The sequence below is a fragment of the Gouania willdenowi genome, chromosome 10 (genome assembly GCF_900634775.1).
Source record: "Gouania willdenowi chromosome 10, fGouWil2.1, whole genome shotgun sequence".
Classification (NCBI taxonomy): Eukaryota; Metazoa; Chordata; class Actinopteri; order Blenniiformes; family Gobiesocidae; genus Gouania; species Gouania willdenowi.
Genome location: NC_041053.1, coordinates 8,484,988 through 8,512,810, shown reverse-complemented (window position 1 = coordinate 8,512,810; position 27,823 = coordinate 8,484,988). Strand labels below are relative to the sequence as shown.

The 27,823-nt window shown below is 37.6% G+C and overlaps 1 protein-coding gene across 1 annotated transcript; it reads left to right on the top strand.

Annotated features, from left to right (window-relative positions):
* Positions 1-24,150, top strand: LOC114471005 (fibrinogen-like protein 1). Its single transcript, XM_028459480.1, has 7 exons — positions 1-176; positions 20,172-20,340; positions 20,423-20,582; positions 20,655-20,743; positions 22,324-22,412; positions 23,059-23,246; positions 23,321-24,150. The coding sequence occupies exons 1-7, from the start codon at positions 120-122 to the stop codon at positions 23,514-23,516; spliced, it is 948 nt and encodes a 315-aa protein (XP_028315281.1). The 5' UTR covers positions 1-119; the 3' UTR covers positions 23,517-24,150.
* The last annotated feature ends 3,673 nt before the right edge of the window (positions 24,151-27,823 follow it).

Here is a 27,823-nt window from a genome sequence, read left to right as displayed (position 1 = left end):
TTGTCTCAGATGTTGGGTGAGACGTATCAGAGAGGAGAGCTCTAATCTTAAATGCAGAAGTCTTCTTCTGAATTTATATTACTTTTTTCTTCAAACACTGATTTCGGTGTAAGATAAAGATGAATGTTGGACTGTCGCTGTTCCTTGCCATTACAGCTGGGACTTTGTGTACATGTGTAAGTACTTACATTTTACAATCTATTTTGCAAAAAATTTAAAAAGAAAAAAAAAAAAGATATTTCCTTCTCACATTTTACTTTAAATATTTCATATGGATATTTGAATTACCAATTTTTTATTTTTTTTTTTATATCACTGTCTGTATTCCTCCTTTCTTTTTCTTGTAATTTTTTTTTCCTGCTCACACTGCATGCCAGGAGGTGAGACAATGAGAGTTTGATTGTACTGTGTGTCAGGGGCTCCGATTTATGTTTTTGCTGGTAGGTGCTCACGACAAGTGTGCAGATCGATCCAAAAACATCAGTAGTATAAATACCAGCCAAAAGATTGATCCTTTTGTTTTGTTTTCTCTCCTGCGCATCGACTGTTGCAGTAAAGAGCGACATGTCTGTATGTGTCTGTCAGTGCTGCAGCTCAAATGTAAGTGGTGTGACTGTACGACAAAGCGCTGAGCTACAGAAACGGAGAGAGGAGCAGATGTGTAGCCCATTCCCGGTCCTGACAGACCCAATATACTAATATAGATCCTCAGGGGCGGATCTACCAGGGTGGCATAGGGTGGCAGATGCCACCTCAAAACAAAGCCTTGCACCCCTGCTGCCACCCTAATTTGTACACACGGGGCACGGAATTATACGGTCGCGGTCCGCCGACCCGTAATGCCCCGCTGCCGTTTTCTGACTGCGGAGCTAACGTTCTAAAACTCCAAAAAAAAAGACTCGGAAGTATCGCGAGAGTGGCACGGAAATGCGTTGTTTACATTGGCGCACGAGAGGAAAGAGGTTAAAACATAGCTGTCAACACTTAGACATTTGCCGTGAGCAGTGAGCATTTGTATCAGAACAAAAGTCTTTCCAATACGGAGCAACAGCCCTGGTCTCTCTCCCCCCTCCCTCCCTCCGTGACTGACGTTCCACTGCCTTCATACATCAGTGAGTGTGTGTGCACGTGCAGGTTTTGCTCGTTTGAGTGTGTTGTGTGCGCTGCAGTTTGTGTGTTCACAGATTGAGTAGATTTGAGTGTCTGTGAGGCAATGTGCACTGACCTGAGTGTGTGCAATGGGTGCTGAATGTGCACACGTTTGGGGAGCATATGTATACATATTAAGCATCATAATCTGTGTACCCTTCGTTCTTTGGTTATTCCATTTTAAAACCAAATCAAAATAACAAATAAAAGGTGTTTTTATTTTTGTTTTACACAAATTAATCATATGCTCCTTAAAATAAGTTTTTATACTCAGTTATATAACAGTGTGGCATCATTAACATGTCAATGTTAAAATAATAATAGTAATAACAACATGCCATTGACACTTTTTCCCCATCTGCTTACAGTTTGTTACAGTGAAAACAACTGATTTAAAGCCATATTTTGTAAAATTAAAAACATATTGCACCGTAGTAATTTAAATAAAACTAATAGACACTTCTTTTATTACTCACACAATTCTAAGTCTTACCTTTTGTTATATGTTACAGAATGGTTCTTCAATGTGATGAATGTGATAATTATCCTGTTTATTTTCATGGACAGAAGCTGTTTTTCTGTGTGGATGTTAGTTTCCCCTCCAGTAAATATTAACAGTGTCCAGCTATTGGCTAGTCCAGGGGTCTGCAACCTGCGGCTCTGGAGCCTCATGTGGCTTTTTGACTCTTTTTGTGATGGCTCCCTATAGTTTTCAAAAATATTTTAAATTAAAGAATTGTTATTTCTTACAGTGGGTATTGATGATTAAGGACATTAACTTCAAATATAATTATGATAAAACCATTTGTTAACCTAAAAATAAATCATATTGTGCAATAAGTGTCACCTTCCTACTTCACCTCCTGCAACATCTACAGGTCATCAACTTTTCTTGCACCTGTGGCTAACCGTAAGTTTTAAATCCATGGTAATAAAACTAAACTAACAAAAAGGCTATTCTAGAAGAAAGTAGAGATTTTATGTGTGTGAAAAGTTTTATTTACAGTAACTGCCAACATGTCGGCTTTATATGCATGCTTAATATGTTGCAATAAATTAGCAATTAACATGTGTTGACCGACATGATCATGTGTTATCTAATTCAAGTTGTTTTTGCAGCCCTTCAAATACATTAACTCAAAAAAAATGTTGTTCATGTAACATTATTTGATATTTGATATAGAACTTCACATACTATTGTTTTATTTGAGAAGGTATTTTTTCGGCTCCAGAAGGACTAATTCAGGTGAGATTAGACAAAATGGCTCCTTTAAAAGTAAAGGTTGCAGACTGCTGAGCTATAGGATGTTCATGTCCATTCACTTCTGTGCATCTATAAATCAATGTCTGTCAAAGAAAACATGGTGAAGATACTTTGTGAATCTCACAAAAATGAAGAGGATATAATCACTGTGCTTGTTAAGACGTACTGATATGTGTCCATGTTTACAGAGAAGTTGATAATATTAGCACTGAAATGACTATTTTCTGCATTCTTTTTGTTTTTATTGATTTAAAGTTAATTGCATTCATTTTTCTCTTCTCATAAACATAAACCACCAGTGAAAAAAGCCGGTGTGATTAGCGACTAATGCTATCCTAGCTCATTGCCGACTTTCAAAGATGAAAACTACAGAGAGAACTTTTACCTGCTACTACCACCTCCTCACTGATTGTCCTCCACTCCAAATCCTTCCTCGTCCGGTCCCGGTTATAAAGGCCGCGTCATACAGCTCCAGGTGGTCACACTGCTTCTACTCCATGGTTGAATGGGTGAACAGACCGGTGTCCATGTTGACGGCCTGACGTCATCGTCAACAAAGACTCTGATTGGCTTTCGTCATGCGAAACTGTCACATTGTGAGGTGCTTCATTAAATTTGAGTTGCTTACAACGGATGTCGACAGTCTTCTTTCCTTGATATAATGTACACTTCACATGTACGTTCTTGCCTTTGACCACAATTAATTTAAAGTAGTGTTTGTATCGCCTTAAAAATGACAACTTTTCATCAGACTGCTCCGCACTCACCATCTCTGCTGCTTCATCCAATCTGGTGTGTGTGTGTGTGTGTGTGTGTGTGTGCGTGCGTGTGCGCGCTGGCACGTCGCCTGAGCCAATCAAATCGCTCACCTTGTTTTTAACCCGCCTCCTCTTGCTGGCACATGTGTAAAAACACTGACTCTGATTGGCTACCATGAAACATGACGCTGCCTAAGCCAATCATAATCGCTCACCTTGTTTTTCACCCGCCTCCTCACAACAGCTGGGTCAGAAGTTACAAATAATGGCAATAATGTTTGTGTGATTAAAGTTATGATTATTCTGAATGGAAATATAATATTGGCCCAACAAAGCAAAGCAACATTATGTGGCATATTTCAGCAACAAAGCATACAATGTGATTCATGTAAGGCTTTAAAAACACGACAGGGCTCAAGTAAAAAAATAATAATAATTTTAAATGGATTTTAAAATCATAAAACAGCAACATAAATAAAGCCTGCATCACTGTGTTCCACAACAGCATAAGTAATTTGTGAACATAATGAATATTGTATATTATTTCCTAAGGTTTTCGGCATTAAAATGCTTTTAATCACTGTTTTACCACCAACATGGTTCTGCTCGAGGGCCATCGTTGTTATGAGAAAGTATGACTTTACCATGTAGGAGCTCCGACTTTAGGTAGTGACCCCCGATAGATAAAACCAGTGATGATCCTGGTGAAGAAGCAGCCTGTGGGCGGGGTTAAGAGTCCACATGTGGGGGTGCAAGCCACTGATTGACTGAAAACCTTTCACTCAAAGCTTTCCTTGGGCTTTTTATTGGATGAACAGCATCTGGGTGGGCCTTGATTAAAACGTGGTTCAGCGGTGACTCAGGGCTCAGCCATCTCCGTGGGTGATCGGGCCCGAAACACCCACGGAATCAGTGCCTATGCTGTGTGTATCATCCATCTATCCATTTTCTGACCAGCTTCATCCTTTTTTTCAGGGTAGCGGTGTGCACTGTGTGTATGTAGTGTATAAATGACACTAAACAATCTCAACCAAATTAGTTTAAACTAGATTGTCTCTGATGTCTGTGGCTCAGGTGGTAGTGGGTTGTCTTCTGATCGAGAGGTTGGGGGTTCGAGCCCTGTACCTATTTGTCGAAGTGTCCTTGGGCAAGACACTGAACCCTAAGTTGCTCCCAGTGGTCGACTAGCGCCTTGCATGGCAGTCCTGTCCCACTGGTGTGTGAATGGGTGAATGAGCTGATATGTAAAGCACTTTGAGACTGCTTCAGTGTGGGGATAAAGCGCTATATAAAATCAAGTCCATTTACCATTTTTGGACATCAATTTATTGATTTGCAGATAATAAAATCAGTATGTTAAGAAAGTGAAGTATGTATCATGTAGCAAAATGTAAACATGCAAAAATATTTATAAATGCTTTCTTACATTTTAACCAGCTTTAAAAAGTAAACTGAATAATAAATTAATTTATCACAAAAGTAAGGAAATTTGAGTTGGGTGCATTATTTTTTGATGCAACAGTGCTTCTTGGGAATAACTGGCTAGCCTGTTCATTTCCCTTTAAAATTATTCCACATTTATAAGAAACGTAACTTGTATTTGTGGAATGAACAGGAAAGCATCAACACTCTTGTATGGTGGATTGGATGGTTTGAAACCTGAAGAAACAAGCAGTGGCAGGCCTTCAGTGATGTCCTACACAGCCTGAATGCACTTGTTAATATCGTATTTGTATTACTTCCGTATGGACGCAGATGCAATTTTTTACAAAATGTTGCACACCCATAGATACAGCCATCAGGACAAGTTATGTCATTTATCAAAAATTTGCCAGACATCATAAAGTGTTTTCTGACAGAGAGTTCATTAAGTAGTGTTTATTGGACTCTGTTGCACTGATATGCCTAGAGAAAAAGGGAGCAGTTGAGAGTGAAATGCACATGGTTTCTTCCCCTTACTGCAGTGTGGACAATGGAGTAAGTGATGTTCTGATGAAACTCATTGACTGCAGTTTGACACATTTCTGACAAAACACTTCAGGTCAGTCTCACTGTTGGATTTTACATTTTTTTCTCAAAGGGAAGATATTTCCTTTCCTAAGGAGGCATGCTAACAAAATTCTAGTCCTTTTTGGAGTTCAACAAATCCAAACAAAGTGATGACCACATCTTAGCTGCCCTTTGCATAGTCACCTCAGACATTGAGCCAGATTTCAAAGCCCTGTTCGAGCCCAATACATACTGGCATATTCTCACTGAGGAAAGAGGTAAAATTAAGTTAAAAACATAACAAGCTATTGTTTTATTGTATACAATTGTAAATGAGTTCTGCAGTTTTTGTGGAGAATAACAAGTTAAAAAAATGAATTGCATTGATTGTTTTGGTTTACTTCTATAAGAGTTTTTTCTTTCTTGACTGGTATACCCCACTAGTCTACTCCAGCAGACTGCCGGTAGTGCTCCTCTCTCCCTCTTCCAGCTACTTCCTGGAAGATATAAGCCAGCTGTGATTAATTATAATGCCATACATCTGTGATCAGTCAAGGCAGAGCCCCTCCCTAAACCAAATATCTATCTGCTGATTATTTCTGTCTGCTAACAATGCACCCATCACAGTGAGCTTTACTAGTATTTATTTAATCTATTTTACCTTTAGTTTTTGCAGATTTGTTTACTGAGAACCAGTTCTCATTTACAGTGACATCAGAGCACATCACTCTAAAGATACCGCAAACTGCTTTGTTTGAGAACAGTTTCTTCAGAGTTCTTCAGGGCGTGCAAGAAGAAAATAAACCAGCTGTTCCCGAGGGTGCATTTTCATGAAATTTGGCAGGATGGTAAAGTTTGGTGAAATATTTAACGTGTCATTTTTTTATGCAATTTCAGGACTCATTAGTGCCATCTAGAGTTTTTCACTGGTTTTAACTAGCTGGATGGCATTCAGTTGGTATATGCAGTGGACTGTGACTAACAAAAATTTAATTTGGACCGAAGTTTGCAATTTATTTATTTATTTTTATTTTGCAACAGACAAGACAATAGACAGGAACAAACAGCAATGTGATAACCCGACAGCATACACCCAGAGAACAGTATTTACAATTTCTTACAGTATAGGTGTCTGTGTGTGTGTGTGTGTGTGTGTGTGTGAAACAAACAGAAGGGAAGGGATGAAGAGAGGAAGAACAAAAAAAATTAATTTAACAGGCTACATTTACCCAGAAAAGTAGAACTTTTTCTCAATTTTTGACCAAAAAATTAAAAAGCAAACTAATAATAATGTTGCCATCAAAAGCCCAGTCTCAGTGTTTTTATAAATTTATAGACGGAAACCAATGTTGAGGTGTTCCTAAAGCAAAAAAAAATAATGTTGTAAAAAAAAATGCTTTTTTCTCAGCTTTATGGTCAGAAACTGGCTATATGTGTGAAACTTGCCTCTGTTCAACTGCTGATTACAGAAGGACAAAAACTAAAAACAAAACAAAAAAATTTGATAAAAGTAGAGATTTTAATCTTTCAGAATTTGGTGTCAGATTTCAGGTTATCAAAGTACAAAACATTCTGTGGATCTTTAAAAATCAGTCAAAATGCTCTAAAATGGCTGACAGTGGGGGGGGTGGGGATTTAGACTGAATTATGGATTTGAATTATTCATATTTTTTAAAAATGTATTCCTCAATTATGACATTAATTGCTATTTCTCTGTGTTTATGATTGATCAGACGCTGCAATCTCCACCCCTGTCATAGGAGCACCAATGTAGCATGGCTCAAATCACCTCACTTAATTTAACTTATTCATATCCTGTTTCGTAGAACGGGGGCTCTCTGACAGAGAATATTTGGTGAAGCTCGCTAACGGAGAAATATCCCGAATATACTTATCCAGCTTCGTAGGACAATCCCATTATTTTAGCACTCAGTGATGAAAATAATGAACACAATTTTGTTGTTCGAGATCATTTATTGTTTTAATTCAGTTATATCATGAAATACCAAAATCCATTTAAATTGGAAAAACATTGCTTCTTATGTCAAATATTGTTGTGCGATTAATTTAGAGGCATTAGAAACATTTCCCCATTAAAAAAAAAACATTCTTTACCCCACGGTGAAGGCGTTTCATGCCGATTTTGTCCATTTCCATGCTTAAGCGTTTTCATTGGTCGATTCCGTCCGCGATTCCTATAACGTGGATTTTATAGGGTCCTACTATTTATTCACTTTTATTAACAAGAAGTATACAGATGTATACAGAAAAAACTAAATATGCCAGGGGGTAGATCACAATATGCAATCGCATGATTATGCAATTTCAAATATATTGTATTTTGAACAAATATTTATAGTTTCGAAGCCTTTTTGTTATTAGAGCTTTCCAAAATCTTCATATAAGAGAGAGTGTCACTATAAAAAAAAAGTGAAATTAGGTTTCTGGAGTATTTACATTTATGAAGATAAAATTTTGACAGAAAAATTAGTAAATTAATAATAAAATAAATGTCTTCATACCTTTGCCTTCTGAAGAAACAAAAAACAACATTTTCCCATTTTAAAATAAGGTCCTTGTATAGATTTCCAATTACAAAGCTGCAGAAGCCCTTCCAGAAATTCTTCGAGTAAGAACATGTCCAAAAGAGGTGTTGTATTGTCTCTGGATGATCTCCACAAAAAGAACAGTTCACATCAATATCAATATACAAAGAGGTGTACATACTCTGTACTCTGTAGTGTTATAAAGGGGTTTATTTGCAAAATAAAAAAAGCGTGTGCGATTTCTCTGTTTTAATTGTATAAAACATATACATGATAAATGTGTTTGTTGTTGTTTTTTGTTTTTTTTTACTCATTTTTATGTTTTATTTCGTTTGGTGTATTTTTCTGTAATGTATGTTTTTTGGAGTCATCATGTGTATTTGTGTATCTTTTTTGTGTAGTTTTGTGTATTTTTGGTATAAACTTTTAGTTTTCTGTATTTTCATATTTTTGTTGTTTGGTGTATTTTTCTGTAATGTATGTTTTTTGGAGTCATTGTGTATTTTTTATCTTTCAGTTGTCTTTTTGTGCATTTTTTTCTGTAATTATAGTTTTTTGTTGCCATTGTAGTGTGATTCAGGAGGTTTTTTTTAGTATTTTTGTATCTTTTTTGGTGTTCATTTTCATATTTTTATTCTGTTGTCGTTTTGTGTACTTTTTGTATAAATATTGTTTAGTTTTTTTGTTTTATTTTACTCATTTGGTATATTTTTATTATAAATGCCGTGTGTGTGTGTGTGTGTGTGTGTGTGTGTGTGTGTGTGTGTGTGTGTGTGTGTGTGTGTGTGTGTGTGTGTGTGTGTGTGTGTGTGTGTGTGTGTGTGCGTGTGTGTGTGTTCCGTGAAATGTTTGACCCGCTGATAACCAAACTACATAGACATTGTAGCACCAATCAGAAAAACAACCAAACTGCACAAAACAAAACGTAAAGCTCCAAACTACTTGTGTGAGTAAGTAAATTAAAGTATTATCTACAATTCGGCTGTCTTTTTTTAAAAAACAAAAATAATTTTTTACCGTCGAACCGTGGTCAGAGCTTAGCTATTAGCTAATGTGTGTCTCTCTATCCATCTCCTCCGTGTGTTATCTCTCACGCGTCTTGCACATAATCCGTCGCAGGTTGTTAAGAGAGACACAGAAGTACCACGAAAAATAAACGTTTTGCAACACCAAAGTCGCAACTCTCTAAACGACTCTGTGTGAGTTCAGTATTTTCATCCTGGTGTAGTGCATCAGCCGTGTGTGTGTTTACATTGTAGCTGCTAGCATCTTTCTTAGCACATAGAATAATATAAGAAAAACTCACCCTTGTGAAGAACAAACAATCATAGTGGAGCCGTGTTGTGGACCCATTATTATTATTACTTCAGCCACTGCTTGTTACAGAAAAACTTAACATTGACGCTAAAACATTTTGCAAATATATCATGAGTCACTGTCAATCTTTACTTCATACAAAACTACAGTACGCCAGTTAAGTCAACTATTCATCAGCATGCATGGCTATACTGTACAGCCCCTCGACCAACAGAGAAAGTCCAGTGCCACCACTGGATAAGTTTGTGTAGAGCCCTGATAATAATAAAGATGATGATACGAATATAATAGTTTTAGCAAAAATAGTAATAGTAATAATGGTAATGGTTTTAATAATAATAATAATAATAATAATAGCAAAAACAAAGTAATATAATAAGAATCTAGTAACAATAATATGATAAAAAAAAAAAATTAAATAATGATATGGTAATATGATGATAATAAAGCAATGCTAATAATACAATGAATATGATGATAATATAGCAATGCTAATAATACAATGATAATAAATATGATGATAATAAAGCAATGTTAATAATACAATGAGAATAAATATGATGATAATATAGCAATGCTAATAATACAATGAGAATACCAGTAACTATAATATAAAATATTAATCATTAAAAAGGAGTTTAAAAATATAATGGTCATTATAATAATGCCAATAACATTAATACAGAAGTAGTACAATTATAATAATAATAATAATAATAATAATAATAATAATAATAATAATAATAATAACAAAATAACAAAGAGAATCCAGTAACTGTAATACAATAATAAAAAAACATAAAATAATAAGGTAATAGCAATAATAATAATAATAATACAATGAGAATACCAGTAACTATAAGATAAAAGAATAATTTAAAAAAAGAATGTTATAAGAATAACAATAACAACAATACAGTAGTAGTACAATTAGATAGAGATATAATATTAATCGTGAAAGTAGTAATAGTAATGGCTATACAAATAATAAATAAAAATCTAAAAATAGCAATAACTATAAAAAAAAGTAGTAGTACAATTAGATAGGGATATAATATTAATAGTAGAAGTAGTAATAGTTATAATAATAATAGCAATAAAATATAATGAGAATCCAGTAACTATAATACAATGATAAAAATTAAATGATAATATTACATGCTAATACCAGTAACTATAAGATAAAATATTAATTAAGAATATAAAAATAGCAATAACAATAATACAGAAGTAGTACAATTATAAAATAATAATAGCACTAACAAAATATTATAATGAGAATCCAGTAACTATAATACAATAAGAAAAAAAAAAACAATATAAATTAATGAGGTAATAGCAATAATACAATGAGAATACCCGTAACTATAAGATAAAACAATGATAAGAAAGACTAAGACTGGACGCGTACCGGGCCGCCGAGGCACCCCCCTCGACTGCCACCCAGTCCTCTCTGCACCCGAACCCTACGTATCATTCTGCGGGTGGTGGGTCCACAGGAGGGCGGGCCCACGTTGTCCTTTCGGGCTAGGCCCGGCCGGGCCCTGTAGGCAAAGGCCTGACCACCAGGCACTCGCATTCGAGCCCCAGCCCCAGGCCTGGCTCCAGGTTGGGGCCCCGGCTGCGCCATACCCAGCGACGTCACGTTCCTTGTTTTTATACTGTCCATACCATAGAGCAGTGTTTTTCAACCACTGTGCCGCGAGAGATCGTCAGGTGTGCCGTGGGAAATTATCCAATTTCACCTAATTGGTCTAAAAAAAATTTTGAAAACATATTAATTATTATCTGCAAATAATATACCATTGTCGAGTGTCCGTGCTGCAGTAGTGACTAAAGGTGCGTGCACACCGAACGCGACGGAAGCGATGCCGTTGCCTTAAATCGTCCCTGATCGGTAGTTTGCACATAGTGGTGCTTTTTTGTCAGTCCATCATTTCATCGCTCCAGCGACGCGATCACTAGGGGTGTGTGTGTGTGTGTGTGTGTGTGTGTGTGTGTGTGTGTGTGTGTGTGTGTGTGTGTGTGTGTGTGTGTGTGTGTGTGTGTGTGTGTGTGTGTGTGTGTGTGTGTGTGTGTGTGTGTGTGGCCCCGGTAACAGGGTAGAGACAGAGAGAGAGAGAGTGTTGATGACGTCTTTTTTTTTTCCTTCTTGCTCCGCTTCTACGGTTAAATGATCAACTTAACGGAGATATTAAAGGATGACTTCACTCAGAATGTGTTTGATCAGTAGTTACTGTGGTTTTAAAGAAATTTACCGCTTTAATTTTGAACCTGATACTTTGAGGAAGTAGAACAGCCTCCGCTGCAGCCGTCAGCACTGAAGCGGGAGGGAGGGGCTGCTGCCTCCGCTCTACAGACAGTGGAGGACGGGAAATATCGCTTCACGTCGCTTAAAAAGTAAAAATTTTTCAACTTTGATCATGCAAGGGGATAAATTGACGTTGCGTCATTTACATTGATTTTTAATGTAATCGCATCGCTTCAGTCACTTCAGTCGCGTTCGGTGTGAACCCACCTTGAGAGCGTAATCATGTAAAACTCTTCCATAACACTAGATGGCAGCAGGTAGCGAATTGCATTGTCCGTTGAGACAAGAGAATTAGTGAGGCATGAAAGTGACAGCTGGCGGTAAAAGCATTGTGGGTAAGCGAAACTACGGTGACAGTGATGGAGAAGTTTTTGAAGAGGAAAAATACCAATTCCGAACTGGGCCCTGGACAAAATTCGGACCCAGAAGAAGGCCCTAGTATGAGTGGAGGAAAGAAAGCAAAGACGGTGAGCTCGAGGCAATACAGCGAGAGTTATGTTTCATTTGGATTTACTTCCACCGGGGATGCAACGACACCGATCCCGTTGTGCTTGGTGTGTGGCGAGAAGCTATCCAACAGTGCTATGGTACCAAGCAAGCTTAAACGCCATCTCCAAACGAAACACCCGTCGCTTCAAAACAAGAATAAGGAGTATTTTGTTCGCCTGCGTGAACACACGGAGAAACAGGCAACATTTATGAGAAAAACCACAAAGGTAAATGAGAGAGCCCTTAAAGCTAGCTACCACGTAGCTGAACTTGTAGCTAAATCAAAACGGTCCCACACTGTGGCAGAGACATTAATATTACCCGCCTGCAAAGCCATTGTAAATGAGATGCTGGGACCTGAAGCGGTTAAAGAAGTAGCCAAAGTCCCTCTCTCAGATAACACAATTGCCAGACGTATTGATGACATGTCTGCCGACATCGAAAGTGTGGTTTTGGAAAAGATTCGTATCAGTGAGAAATTTGCGCTGCAACTTGACGAGTCCACGGATATTAGTGGACATGCTCAACTCTTGGCCAATGTGCGTTTTGTGGATGGAGACGTAATCAGAGAAAACTTTCTGTTTTGCAAAGCTTTGCCAGAAAGAACAACGGGAGAGGAAATTTTTCGGGTCACATCAGAGTATCTCGAAAAAGGAGGACTTAAGTGGGAAAACTGCACGAGTGTCTGCACTGATGGAGCCGCAGCCATGGTCGGGCGCACCAAAGGCTTCGTTAGCAGAGTGAAGGAAACAAACCCAGATGTGATAGTTACGCACTGTTTCTTACACCGTGAGGCCCTCGTTGCCAAGACTTTACCAGCAGAACTAGCCCCTGTGTTGGATGATGTTGTGGGCATGGTAAACTTTGTAAAGACACGACCAGTGAAAAGCCGTATATTTGCGTCTTTGTGTGAGGAAATGGGAGCGGAGCATAAAGCCTTGTTGTTTTACACGGAGGTCCGATGGTTGTCGCGCGGCAAGGTGCTGGCCCGTGTGTATGAGCTGCGGGAGAAACTCAAGGTGTTTCTGACAAATGAGGGGTCCGATTACGCAAAACTGCTATCAAGTGATGAGTGGTGTGCAAGGCTGGCATATCTGGCGGATATTTTTCATCATCTGAATGAACTGAACACACGAATGCAAGGCCGGAATGAAAACCTGCTCACAAGTACGGATAAAATAAATGGCTTCCGTTCAAAGGTGCACCTCTGGCAACAACATGTGGAAAGTGGCAACCTTGAAATGTTTCCACTCACCAAGAAATGGCAAGATGTTCACACTGCTGCACTGTGTGAGATCATTAGTAAACATCTGAAAACTCTCAAGGAGAAGATGTCATTTTATTTCTCTTCAGCCTCCAAGTATAGCCTTGACTGGGTTAGGGACCCATACAGCTCAGCAGTTTTTGGAAAGGACATGAGTTTGCAGGAGCAGGAGGAACTAACTGAACTGAGACAAAATCGTGGTCTGAAGCTAAGCTTTGCTGATCTACCTTTGGACAGTTTTTGGTTGACTGCTGCCAAGGAGTTCCCCATTCTGGCAAACAAAGCTATTGTGACATTGCTCCCATTTTCCACGACATATCTGTGTGAGGTGAGCTTCTCAAGCCTGACTGCCATCAAAACTAAAAACAGAGAGCGACTGAGAGCTGTTGAGGAAGAGCTCTTTGTTCATCCAAACAGGCACAGATTTCACACTGAGTGAGTAAAATACACTGAGATTGACATTTTGTACATGTAACTCTTCATATTTCTCAGTGTAGAACAGTGAAATCTTTCCCAAATATTATTGCTTCTGTCATAATAAGCACGATATTTCTGTATTCCTGGTAATTAATAATTTTGGACAGAATTAGAGTTTGCAAAACACTTTGACGTTTTCTACTACCTTTAAGACCACATTGTTGTTTCATTTGTTATGTTCAAGCTGTATTTTTGAAGTGGACATGTTAAGTGCACTTTTTATTTGAAAGAAGAAATACAAATGATGATAAAGTCCTTTATTCTTTGTGTTTATTTGATTCCTATTCAAGACACTTTGATGAGAATGGCTATATTGTTAATATAGGCTACAGAGTATCATTTTTTAACATGTTTGGCTGGTGGTGTGCCTCGTGATTTTTTCAATGAAAAAAATGTGCCTTGGCTCAAAAAAGGTTGAAAAACACTGTTCTATACAGCGTGATAATTCCAGCAGGGATTGCATCGAAAAGTTTAGCATATTGTTTGGGTGTAACTGAAAATTGATAAGTGGTTAAAAATTCTGAGTAATACATCAGTTGTCCACTGCTGTTAAAAAGTTGAGTTACCATGACAATCTGTTTCTCTACCCAACTATCAAAGTATAAAGATTTATTTTTGTACAGAATGTTTCCATTGTTCCAAATTATATATTTATGGGGAGAGAAGTTTTTCAGGAAGTTTATCTACATTGTTTGATTGATTTTTTAGAAAATGTTTGGCCCAATTCATTTTAAAGGTATTGTTAAGTGTGGTGAAGTCTAGGACATTAAGTCCTCCATTTTTATAATTACTCAACACAACACTCTTCCGGATATAATGTGTTTGATTCTTCCACAGAAATTTAAAGCGCATTTGATGAACATCCTTACAAGTTTTACTGTCTACATAAAGGGAGAGAGAACTTACACAGTCAACCGAGAAATACCTTCTGTCTTAGAAAGTAAAACTCTTCCTCTAAGGGTTAAATCTCTTTGCAACAACTGATTCAATGTAGTTTGTGTTTTATTGATCATTGGGGTAAAATTTTTTGACGTTCAAAGTTTTGAGTCTTTACAAATGATTAAACCTAAGTAAGTAACTTCTTTTACTATGCTTATATTACAGACACTTAAATCCTTACAATCTTTCAATGTAGCAATTAGCATTTGTTTAAATTCAGAGTCAAACCAGAAGCATTGGAGAAGTCATCAATGATTTGCAGAGCAATAGGTACCTGGTTAGTATTTTTTAGAAAGTTAAAATTTAAAAGTTAAAAATTAAAAATTTCTCTGCCAGCTTCCTCTCATATAGGTAACATAAATATAAGAAGCTAGAATTTGAGTACAAAGCAAGAAAAGATACGGGCTTATCGGGCATCCTTGACAGATGCCGCGTTTAAGATTTTTTTCATTTTTTTTCATTTTTCATACTTATAGAGCAGTTTGCATTTGTAGAGCCTTTATGACACTATAGAGCACATCACCAAAGCCAATTTTTTTAAGCAACAGAAAGATAAATTCATGTTCGATCGAGTCGAAGGCTTTATAAAGAATTATCTAAAATCAATTCAGAGTAGTCTAGAATATCCAGCACAAGTCTGATATTATTAGGTATGTGTCGGTTTTTCATAAAGCCAGACTGTGTCTCATCGATGACTTTATCTAAAACATCTTTAAATCTTGTTGCAAGCAATAGAGCCATACTTTTGTAATCATTATTCAGTAAACATGGTCGCCAATTATCAATAAATAGTGTATCTTTGTTAGGTTTGTGAATCAAAGTAATTAGACCTTGAGCAAGACTCGGTGGAAGAAAACCTTTTTCAATGCTTTCTATGAAAACTTAGTAGTAAAAATGGTGCCAAATAATCTGAAAATTCTTTATAAAATTCTGCAACTAATCCATCAGTGCCCGTTGATTTATTATTTTTGAGGAGGGCAATGGATTTAACAAGCAGGCTATCACAATAATGCCTATCGGAATTTTCTATGTTTTTAACAATTTTGACAGTCAATGAATGTATTGGCAACCTCATCATTGTAACGAGATTCATATAAATTTGCGTAAAATTTATAGCAGAAATATGAGATTACTTTAGCATTATCTGTTATGGCACCATTGATTTATAGCTGATGAATTAAGTTGGTTTTTGAACGATGTTTTCTAAGCGAAAGAAGTATACAGAATTTTCTCTCAGTTGCAATTAATCCCGCTCCGAAATTTCATCTGGATGTCGATGGTACATTGAAGTAATTTGCATTATTAAAATTTCTTCTTTTGCAGATTTGGCTTTAGCAATTTTGGCTCCATGTTGTCTCAAAAATTTGCCCACTTCATATTTGAAGAGCTCCCAATGTAAGCTGTAAGATTTTTCTTTTTTTGCCTTATTCCAAAAAAGGTTAATTTGGTTTTTTTATTTCAGATTTTACAATAAAATGTTCCAGAAGGGAGCCATTTAGTTTCCAATATGAAGACTTATGAGGATTATTCTCATAATTAGAAAGTTTTACTTGTATATAGATTGCTCTGTGATCAGTGAGTAGCATTGTAAGGATATTGACCGCAACAGCATCTTGAGATATATTTCTTGATAATAACCAGAAATCAATACATCACGTCTAGAGCCTGTACGGTTACTCCAGGTGAATGATTTCTTATCTCCAAATATCAATAACATTGAATTTATCCATTAATTCCCTCAATCTTGTATTTAGAGTTGAGTTTTTTCCTGGGGCCATCTATCTATTGTATTATAGGTAATATTAAAGTCCCCCCCCAATTAAAAAAGTGGAAGTTGGATATTTAGAGAGCCAAAAGGATAATTTAGTTTCTATAGAATCTAATGGTTTGGTTTGTCATTTTCAGGTTTTGTATTGTAGCCATATAAATTAACAATGATAAATATTGAGTGATTAAAGTCTATCACAAGACAAGTGTAGTGACCACCAAATGTATCTTTCAATGTAGTAACCCCAGCTGACCTTTCTGTAACATGTGATTACCCCATTGGGACCTCCAGAAGTTGACATCAGCAGCCATAGAGTGACTCTCTAGAAAAAAACAAAAGTCAGTTTTAAATTTCTTAGCAAACAAAAATAAGGCTTTACGTTTATATATTTGTCTTAACCCCCTGGCATTAAGGGAAAAAATTTAAAATGACAGTGCAAGAAAAAAACTTGAACAATGAAAAACAAATAAGGTTAATAAAGTTTGATAGTTTAGTAAAAAGTTTCACGGGAGTTCTGCTATACTGAGTCAAAGTGCAAGGTAAAAATTGTAAATAAAATAGTGGTATCTTTATGAAAAAGTAACATAGTATGCACGTTTTCCTTCCTCGCGTGCCTTCTTTATGATGGGCCACAGCTGACTTCGGCGTTCTTTGTCTTCTTTGGTGAGATCCAGTGCAAAGTTGATGTCGTTTTCTTTGAGATGTGAGGAGGTCTTGGCTGCATTCCATGTCTCTTCTTTAAGTACACGCAAGGAAAACTTTATGATGATGCCTCTGGATCTGTCACTTCTTGCGATTTTGGGGCCGACACGATGAACAGTGTCAATGGTGTCAGATAGGCGGTTTTGACATTCTGGCAGTACCGCCTGGCAGATCATAATGACAATCTTCCGCACATCTTCTCCTTCTGCTTCTTTTACGCCATAAATCCTAAGATTCATCCTCCTGGAATGGCTTTCCAATTCGTTGATTCTTTTCTGACATGTATCCAATCGGTTTTCCCCTTTAGTGACTTTAGTTTCCAAAGTGCACACTTTTTCTTGTACCTCCTTAATATCTTCAGTCTGCAGTGCGGAGATGATCTGCTCTATCATTTATTAGCTTCGACAGGCTAGCAACCACATCCGAATTTTCTGGACTACACGTGATGTGCATTAGCTTCTTGGGCGCAGGAGATGGACTTGGGCTGACGGGAAGAGGAAGAAATTCTTCCATATCAACGACCGGCAAGGATAGCGAGGTAGAGGCAGTTGCCTACCGCGACCACCTTGTCAGCACTGCTATCTCCCAGCTTCAGCTTTCCAAGCGGCTTTTTCTTGTCTCGTGGAGGCGACATTTTACCTTTTGCTTCGATTTGCTTGACTTAGAAGTTGACCGTTATATCAAGCACTACGAAAAGCTTTAAATGAAGGTTTAAATTTTTGTTAAGTTTATGGCTGCAGAGCTTGGCAGTAAGTGTGCTCACTCGGCCATCTTGGAACGCTCCCTATAGGTTCCTACTATTATCCTATACACCTTTTCGCGGTGACATCATCATCAGGGACATTTGCCTTAGCAATGCCCTTTGCCTTTTTAAGAGGGGTTTACATTTGCCTGACAACCGCTATTTACCGCGAACAACACAAAGGTTTTACTCAATGTTGTACAAATATTTCAGCAGATTAGAGCCATAGGCCAAGAAGGGAAATTGCATCTGGTTGGTTTGGAATTATGTTCATACCAAGCACCTCAAGGTTCATGGAAAAACGACCCGACAACATGGCCAGATCTCCAATGGTCCAATAACAACAATATACGATAAATGCTGCCCTTTGAAACACATAACAATCAAAAGTAAGACAAACAAAATACCATGGATTAATAAGAAAATAGCCAACTTATGCAAAAAGAAAAACCCCTTTCTATAAAAAATATATTACAGAAAAAACATTGAAAGCAGAAGTACGTTATAAAAAATACAGAAACAAAGTCAATTATCTACTAAAAGAAAAAAAAGAGAATACTATGAAAAACAATTAAAGGAGAATAAAAACAAAAATAAAAAATTGTGGGAAATTATAAACTCCATAACCATGCGTAAAAGTGAAGAAAAATATACAGACCACTTTATAATAAACAACGTAAAAGAATACAATAAAAACAAAATAGCACAAGAACTCAACAATTTTTTCATAAATACTGGAAAAGAGATGGAGAAAGGGATTAATCAACACCCAAAACTTAAATGGAACCATTTTGACAATGAGAAGAAAGACATTGATAAGTATTTCATACTTGAAGAAGTAACAGAAGCAGAGGTGGATAGAATAATTACAACCTGTACTTCAAAAAAATCCAGAGACATTAATAATCTAACTATGAGTCTAATAAAAACTATAACAGTTGAAATAACCCCGCCACTAACATATATAAGTAATCTCTCATTCAAGAATGGTGTTTTTCCAGACAAAATGAAAATTGTAAAAATCAGACCGATCTACAAGAGTGGAGAGAAACGAGACTTCACTAATTATCGACCTATATCAATATTACCGCAATTATCGAAAATACTGGAAAAGCTCTTCATGAAAAGACTAGACAAATTTGTAGACAACAATAATATACTACATGAAGGACAATAAGGGTTTAGAAAAGGACATTCAACAGCAATGGCTCTAATTGACACCACGGAGAATATAAGAGATGCACTAGAACAAAAACTATTTGTATTCGGAATTTTTCTGGACCTAAAAGAAGCCTTTGACACAATTAATCATGCTATTCTAGAAGAAAAACTTCAAAAATACGGAATTAAGCACAAAGCCTTAAACTGGATTAAAAGCTATATGACAAATAGGAGGCAATATGTGGATTTTGAAGAACACACATCAGAATGCCAAACCATCATTGGTTATGATTTGGCGCTATACAAATAAAAGATTGATTGATTGAGATTGATAACCAATGGTATCTCAAGACACTTTACAGTAGAGCAGTCTTAAGGATGGACTCTTCATTTTATGGATACACACAGATGCATATATACGTATATACACATACATATGTATCCCACACCCAACATGAATTCATCATGGCGGCAAGCTAGTTAAGCAGCAGGAACCTTGTGTGGATCCCATTCCTATGATGAACAGCCATCCATGTTATGCTGTGTTGGGTGTTATGCAATAAAATAATGCAATTTATTTAATTTCAATAACAAAAAAAAACTAAAAAATGTATTGCTGTCTAAAAAAGATTGCACTTCTTGTAGTGTTGACTTTTGACAGCATGTGCAGACAAGAAAAAAAAAATATATATATATTAAATTACATATTATTTATATATTGTGTGTGAATGTGATTTGCATTGAGGGGGACTGTGGTCCAATTTTGTTTTATGTTGTACTTTGTATGATTGTGTAATGACAATAAAGACTTATCTTGTCTTGTCTTAAAACAGTGATTCACAACCATTCCCAGGGGTTTGGGTTAATGCAAATGTACAGCTTTTCTTATGCCCCCTCAGCCTGCTGCTCTGAGATAATAGAAACTTTGAGCAACTTTGGCTATCTATGTCTCCCTGTTGAACCTACATTTAATAGATTAATTCATTTTGTTAGCCTGTTGGGACAGGCGTGAATGACAGAAGTTAACCATTGTCCTGTCCAATTTTGCTGTTTGTCTACAAGAGCGGTCGGGCACCAGGCAGTTGCTTACCCCTTAAGATGGCGCCGGCGCACCTGGATATGACGTTAATGAATACAGTACTATCTATTTGTCTTTTTTTCAATGTAAAACTACGCAATATGAAAACTTTCACAAACATAACATTATGCTGTAGCCTATTTATTTTTGTTGTATATTGCTCACTCTGGGTCAATTTTACATTGAAGGGTCAATAGGGATGATCATTTGTGTTCAGGTATCACAAGGTTGCCATGAAGAGTTCACTCGTCTGCAGGAAAAAGAGAAACTTCTAAAGACCCAGCTTCAGAAACAAGAACTCCTCCTTCAGAAACTACAGACGTTCAGTCAACCAGGCAACACAGACAAAGTCAATGCCAACCAGAACCAGGATGCAAAGTTCGCAGGTCAGGGCAGCAGTCTGTGGATAGGATGTTAATAAAAGGAAAGCAAGAATAAATTGTCTGTGTGTGTGCGTGTGTGTCTTAGACTGTGCTCAGATCTTCAACTCTGGTTCCAAATCCAGTGGGTTATACACAACCAGCCCATCTGGGAGATCGTCTTCACTCAAAGTCTACTGTGATATGAGTGACGAAGGAGGATGGATTGTTGTTCAGAGACGTATTGATGGAAGTGAGACATTCAATAGGTATGTTAAAGTGAATTAAACAATAAAGTATTTAAAATATCTCTAACATAATTGTTTTTGTCTCTCCATCAGGTCATGGACAGAGTATAAGGTTGGTTTTGGGGATATGGGAGCCGAGTTTTGGCTTGGCAATGACAACCTGCACTACATCACTGCACAGGGTCTGTTTTACAAAATATACATATATTGAAAAAAGTCAATAATGAATAACCTTGTTGCTCCAACTGTGAATATCAGTGGTGTGCCATAACAAGCATTACTAAGATTCTATTTTAAGGGTTTTGTTGCATTATTGAAACGTTAAAATAAATAATATTTTATACAGTTGGAGACAAATGAGCGTTTTCTTGCCGTCAATTTGAAATTTCTCATAACTTGCAATGGTCTTTCCCTTGAATTATATTCTTTAATTTGATGCATATGACCATATGGAACAAACCTGTTTTGGTTGCCCAAACAGCAACCTTGGGCAAATTATTTTATTTTAAAAAGTCAAGATGGCGGCCATCCAAAAATACGAATGGCCATAACTTGATAAATAATGGAGCACTGTAAAAGCACTATACAAATAAAATGTATTATTATTATTATATTATTGAAAGGTAAAATTATTACAACATCCTATATCTCCTTCACATACACAGAACAACGTGCATGACATCCACATGCGTCATTGCTGCATTTGCATTTTTGAGATTTGCATTGGCATTTGATCACATCAATCAAATCTCTGGGAGCTGGATCAATTTCACTGACAGTATTCCATCCAAACTGTGGTATATGCACAGTAAATGGAGGAATCTGATAGAGAATGCTGATCTGCCACCTTCCAGAGCATCACCTGCAAATGGGCTCTCAACCCATGAAGCAAGATATTTAGAGAAGTGGTAATGCTTTATCTTTGGACACTTTTTGTTTTTGGTATATAGTCAATGGACTCCTCACCAACTCGTCATGTCCTCTCATTATCTTTTTTTTTACCTATCTTTATATTTGTCATACACAACTACCTTCTCACATTAGGCAGGGTACTGAGCAAGACGATGTTTGATTGAATCAATTAATTCTCGCCATATGGCCACACGATGTGGTACAAAAGCTAACAAGGACTTACATGAAGCCACATCATTTATCAAGAATCTAACAGGGCAGGGGTATCATGTTGGTTTATTTCCTGTGTGCATACTTAATTAGGCATTTTTTTCACAGAACCTTTTCAAGGAGCTTTTGGCATGTCATTGATCAAAATATGCTTACTTGATGTTTGAATCATCCATGTTCAATAATCGTAAGTACAAATACTTCTTTATTTCAAAATAACTTCACATGGAGAGTTTCTAACATAAAAATCATATTTCTCAGGGCACCAGTGTGTTTTTCATCCTTGATAATGTATAATTTGCCCCTAAAATCGGGTCTCTATGTTCTTTATTAACCAATTTAGAGTTATTTCTAACTTTTGAGGGCCGCCATTTTGAATTTTGCCTGTAATTTTTTTTTTTTTTTTCCAAGGTTGGTGTTTGTGCGACCAAGCTGAAATTACCATCTGGAAACATACTAACTCAAATCAAGAAAAAAAAGCTTTAAGGGAACGGCCATTGCAAGGTTTGATAATGGGAGGGGTAGGACTGTCAAATCGACTATTGGATAAGTCCAGCTCAACCATGTCCGAGGTTCTTTTTTTTCTGGAGAACTAAAGAATTTTTGCAGTAATTTGCAGTTTATTTCTTTTTTTTCATAGGTAATTATTCCCTAAGAATCAACTTGGAGGACTTTGACGGTAATCAGCGATATGCTGAGTACAAGGACTTTAAAGTAGCTGATGAAAAGGTGCCCACAGAAACATGACTGTCATGACTGTCATTTATTTTATTGTGCTTCTTGACTAACCATGGGTGTTTGGACATACTCGTCTCTTCAATTAAAGCATTTTAGGCTGAGGATATTCATTATCTTAGATAGCTAAAAATATCACACCAATCTGGACATGACTGTTTTACAGATCCATTATGAGCCTTAAATTATTAATTGTATGGCTTTTATGTATAGAACTTTTAATTGGGTTTGTACATTTTTCTAATGTAATCCCACAAAATAGTTTTTGTTTTATTGACAAAAAACGGCAAGCGGGCTTAGCCATGATGACCATGCACTATTCTGATTAACTCAAGTGATTAAATAAGGTTTTCCAAATAAGTAAATTATTTATTTATTTTTTTATCTGATTGGGTGGAAAATATTGACCTAATTGACACAATAAGCATAACGAAAAGCATAACGCAACAAAGGAAAGTAAAGATCTCACTGATGTTGAAGTGCTTAAACCGAATACTCAGTAATCATCACATTTCACTTTCCATATAACATGACATTTTTAAAAAACAGTTAAAATGTATGTGTTATGAATTGGTGTCCAATCTTGTACATTCTTAAACCATGTATCTTCACGTTGTTTTCATTTCATCTCTCTGTGTAGGATCAATATCGACTGTCCTTCGGTGCCTACGTAGGTACAGCTGGAGATGCCTTGTCAGGAATTTCCAAGGTTGGCATTTTGGAGTGGGCAAGTCTGCAAGGAATCAAATTCAGCACACACGACCAGGACAATGACAACTACAGAGGAAACTGTGCCGAGGAAGATAAAGGAGGCTGGTGGTTCAACAAGTAGGCACGCCATGATTAAAATCAGATTTTCTGCCTATGTTTTCACTCAGGTTTTATAACTGGACTTTCCTCAGGTGTCAATCTGCTCACCTTAATGGACTGTACTACCCCAGCGGACACTATAGTGCTTCAACAGATGATGGTATAGTTTGGTACCCGTGGAGAGGATGGTGGTACTCACTAAAGACCAGCGTCATGAAGCTGCGGCCAAATGATTTCAAAATGGACTCTCTTAATGACCCTAACATGGTTCACAGTCCACCCACATAGATACTCAAAATAGTCTTTATCTGGCTCTGGATGCAGTGGTGACACATAGGTTAAGGCTACAGTTTAAAGCACAAAAGACAAGTAGCAGGTTGTGTAAAATTGTGATTTTAACCTGCAAATGCGCATTAACTAGGGGTGGGACCATATACACAGTTCACAATAAAATACAATAGATTATACTGGGTGCACGATAATTAATAATGATAAAATAGCTTTATTGTGTAGAACAAAATTACAATTACAGTGGTATCTGTCATTGTGTCCTTCACCCACATTGCCCAGTATGAATGTATTGTGTGAGTGATTGTTGTGGTGGTGGTTGGAGGGGCCAATGGCGCACTATAGCAGCCTTGCTTCCGTGGCTACAATAGTAGCTAACCACTACTAAGTGTCGAGTGAAAGAATAATCCCTCAATTTTGTAAAGTGACTTTGAGTTCCCCAAAAAGCGCTATATAAAACAAATGTATTAATATTCTTATTATTACAATTAACATATAAGTGTTATAAAAGTGGAAAAAGGTTATGTACAGCGTTTTTCATATATCCACACACGCGTGTCCGGTTATACAAGTATGTGCAGAACTGGGCTGTCATTAAGTTATGGAGAAGAAAAAAAATTCAAAAATAAAATATTCCCACATGTAAAAAAAACAATTAATATCTGAGTTGCTTTTTATTTGTTATCTTCCTAATTGTCCTTGAAATAGTGGTTAACAATCCCCCCACCCCTAACACAAAAATTGTTTGGTTTGATCTTGTCATTTTATTTCAAGTACAGTGCATGTGAGTCTGCTGTCTTTGGCCTTGATGGTCTGGTTTCCTTTCTGTGTGCGTAGGCGAGTTTTTGGTATGAGGCCTTAAGCAGAGACTGTTTGTTCCTGGCACTGTGAATACAGCACAATCTGTCTGTACTGCGGGTAATCTAATCTAAAATGATTCAGCAAAGGAGCAACGTCTCTGTTCAAAAGTACAACAATATAATGCAGTCATTGTGTACAAACACACAAATTGTACACATGAACACACATTTAATGATATGACGATGAATATAATTGCCATAACAATTCCCCACTTTTGGTCGCCATCAATGACCAAATCAAGAAAGAAAATTATTATATTCCAGTAGAATAACCTTGGATCCATCGTTATTGTCACACATTGGATATTCTTCTTTTGTGAGACACAGACATATCTGAGAGAGCATGAAAAATGTGGAAACAAGCAAAAACCGTCATCATTATCATCAATGGCATGAATCATGTGGCTTATAAACAAAGCAAAGGAAGAACAAAAATCCCACTTCGGCTGGGTCCTCAGCTTGATCTAGGCTAGGCAAAGGAATGGTTCTTTGTGCATCGCACCTGAGAAGCCAGCTTAGACGGTGTAGTTGTTATTACGCCGCCTCACTCAATGGCCTTGTTGGTTCCCCCTTTGTTGTTCGTTCAGCCTCCGTGTTAGCATCATCTGGTGTCGGCAATCATCTTCTTGGATCCATGACGTCCGCTCCACGAACTTCACTGCCGTGTGGGTCATCAGCTAAACTTGGAAAGGGCCGATCCACCTCTGGTCGGCGTTGTAGATGATCACGAAGTCATCAGGCCGAATATCGTTTAGATCAGGGGTGCTCAGTACGTCGATCGCGATCTACCAGTCGATCGCAAAGGTAGTATTGGTAGATCGCATGACATAAAAAAATAGACATCAGCGGCTGATGTCAGACTATCATCCATCCCGTCAAAAAAGTGAGGGCTTAAAATCGGAGGTAACTTGCTGACTAGCTTGTTAGCTGCACTTAGCGCCGTTGTTTGCGCATGAGCGGTGACCTAAAGGTCAGCCTATCAGCCATCCCACCACTTGATTGACATACAGGGCAGCCAAGCTAACAAGCCAGTCAGCGAGTTACCTCCGATTTTAAGCTAAAGAAAGCCTATATTCATCAAAAAGCAGCGGGGTTGCTGGACCACGTAAGAAGACAAAAACGTATCACTTTCATACGGAATAAGAGGTGGACTTTTTTTCACGATGTCATTTTCTAAGTGCGTTTGCCTCATCTGCCAATCTGCCATCGCAATACCAAAGAAAGGAAATGTGGAGCGGCATTTCCGGACTGTTCATGGAAAATACTGTTACGGCTGAATTTACGGTTGACCTCATTTGGAGACATGATTCATTGCTCTGGTTGAATGATGGAGTCCAGGAGAAGCATTGATGATTTTATATAAAAAATAGTTTATTCTAAACTAAGAAAAAAGGTACAAGATGGAACAAAATTAGCGTCCGTCCAGGCGGATGTCCGAAGGAAGTGCCGCGCCCTCTAACAGTTTCAGCTTAAGCTTTTTATACAGATAAGAAAAGGTCCCAACAGTGAGAGACAAAAGGGAGGGAGTCAGATGCCCACAGTGGAATTGTTGGAGGATGATGAAGATGTTATGAGAAGGTTCTGCTCCAGTCTTTATCTGTCTTGATAAGTGTGTGCGTCAGTGTATGTCTGCATGTGAGCAGAGATTCTGGCTTGGCAGAGACTGTGCTGCACTGAGAATAATACATTCTGTACTGTTTAATCATGATTCAGCTGTTCAAAAGTGTAAAGAGTAATGGAGTCGTCATGTATTAAAACATGACAAATTGTACACATGAACATACATTTGAGGATATGATGATGAATATAAAAATGACCATAACAATACGACACAGACTTCCCGCCAAAAAGCGAGCTGAGAAAGAGAAAGGTGAATGAACTAAAATCCCAGTTGTCCGGACAGCAGTCATTTGTCACCGAAGCATCGTTCCGGGTGAGTGACGTCATCATTAATAACATGAAGTCCTTCCAAGATGGAGAGATGGTAAAAGAGGCCTTCATTGAAGCAGCTGACTCATTGTTTCGAGACTTTAAAAATGAGGCAGAAATATAATATTCAATCAAAGCTCTGCAGCTATCAAGAAGTACAGTTACACAGCGCTGTGAAGCCATGCCTAAGGATGTAACCCAGCAAATGTGGAAGGACATTGGAGATTGTGAATGTTTCTCACCGCAGTTGGACAAATCTACTGATGTGAGTGACACAGCGAGATGGGCATTTTCATTCGTATGGTGTTTAGTGATATCACTGCAAAAGAGGAGCTATTAACAGTACTTCCCATGAAAGAGCACACACGAGGAGAGGACATATTTCTGTCGTTTAAAAACTTTATTGAGAAAACTCAGCTCCCAGTGTACAAATTGGTGTCTATCACCACGGATGGAGCACCCGCAATGGTTGGCCGCGTGAATGGATTTATTGCCAAGTGCAGGCAGGACGATGCTTTCCCAGACTTCCTGAATTACCATTGCATAATCCACCAACAAGCGTTATGCGCTAAAATGCTCAACATGAAAGAGATCATGGATGTGGCAAAGAAGATCACCTGTTCTATTCGAGCCAGATTTCTTCAAAGACAGTTATTACGTGAACATCTGGAGAAGGCTGACTGCGACCACTCTGAGTTGTTGCTACATACTGACGTGAGATGGCTTAGTCAAGGGAAATTCCTGCAAAGATTTTGAGAGCTCTGTCCTGAGATTAAGGAGTTTTTCTGTGTAGCTGGTCATGCAGAATACAAGCACCTAAATGACGATCAGTGGCTGTTAGACTTGGCATTTTTAACTGATCTGACAAACATGTTGAATGACCTTAATCTACAGCTGCAAGGAAAAGACAAAAAAGTGATCAATATGATCAGCTCAGTTAATGCTTCAAACAAAAGATGCAACATCTTCTCCTCAAAGCTGCAACGCCATGATTTGGCAAATTTCCAGAACCTGGCGTCAGAGCTGGAGATGCAAGGGAAGGCCTGCGTGCAACACTACACGAAGCAGATTGACAATTGTCTGTCAGAGTTTGACAAATGCTTTCAAGACTTTTCTTTGATCGAGCCAGTCGCTACATTCATGTGCTATCCTTTTCGGGAAGATGCTGATGTTGATTCACTCGCATCAAAAATTGCAACTCTGTTTGACCTGAACTCTTCTGGAGAGGAAGATGAGATTTTGACTCTACAAGCCGACATTGAGCTGAAGTCAAGAGCTCATGGACAGTTCTGGAACTTACTCACAGAGGTAAAGTACCACAACATGAGGAAATGTGCTACCTCCTTGACTGCATTATTCGGCTCCACTTATTTATGTCAGCCTTTTCCCACATGAAGATCATTAAGTCCAAGTCAATGACTGATGAACATTTGGAAGTGTGCTTGAGGCTGGCTGTCAGCAGCTACTGTCCGGACTATGCATCCCTCGCTGATTCAGTTCAGTGCAAGTCATCAAAGT

Bases quoted from the DNA above. Each gene is read 5' to 3' on its own strand.
- LOC114471005 (XM_028459480.1), top strand. From the start codon at position 120: ATGAATGTTGGACTGTCGCTGTTCCTTGCCATTACAGCTGGGACTTTG. The intron at 20,744-22,323 runs GTCTGTTTTACA...TTTTTTTCATAG, and splicing joins GCACTACATCACTGCACAGG to GTAATTATTCCCTAAGAATC. The intron at 23,247-23,320 runs GTAGGCACGCCA...GACTTTCCTCAG, and splicing joins GGAGGCTGGTGGTTCAACAA to GTGTCAATCTGCTCACCTTA.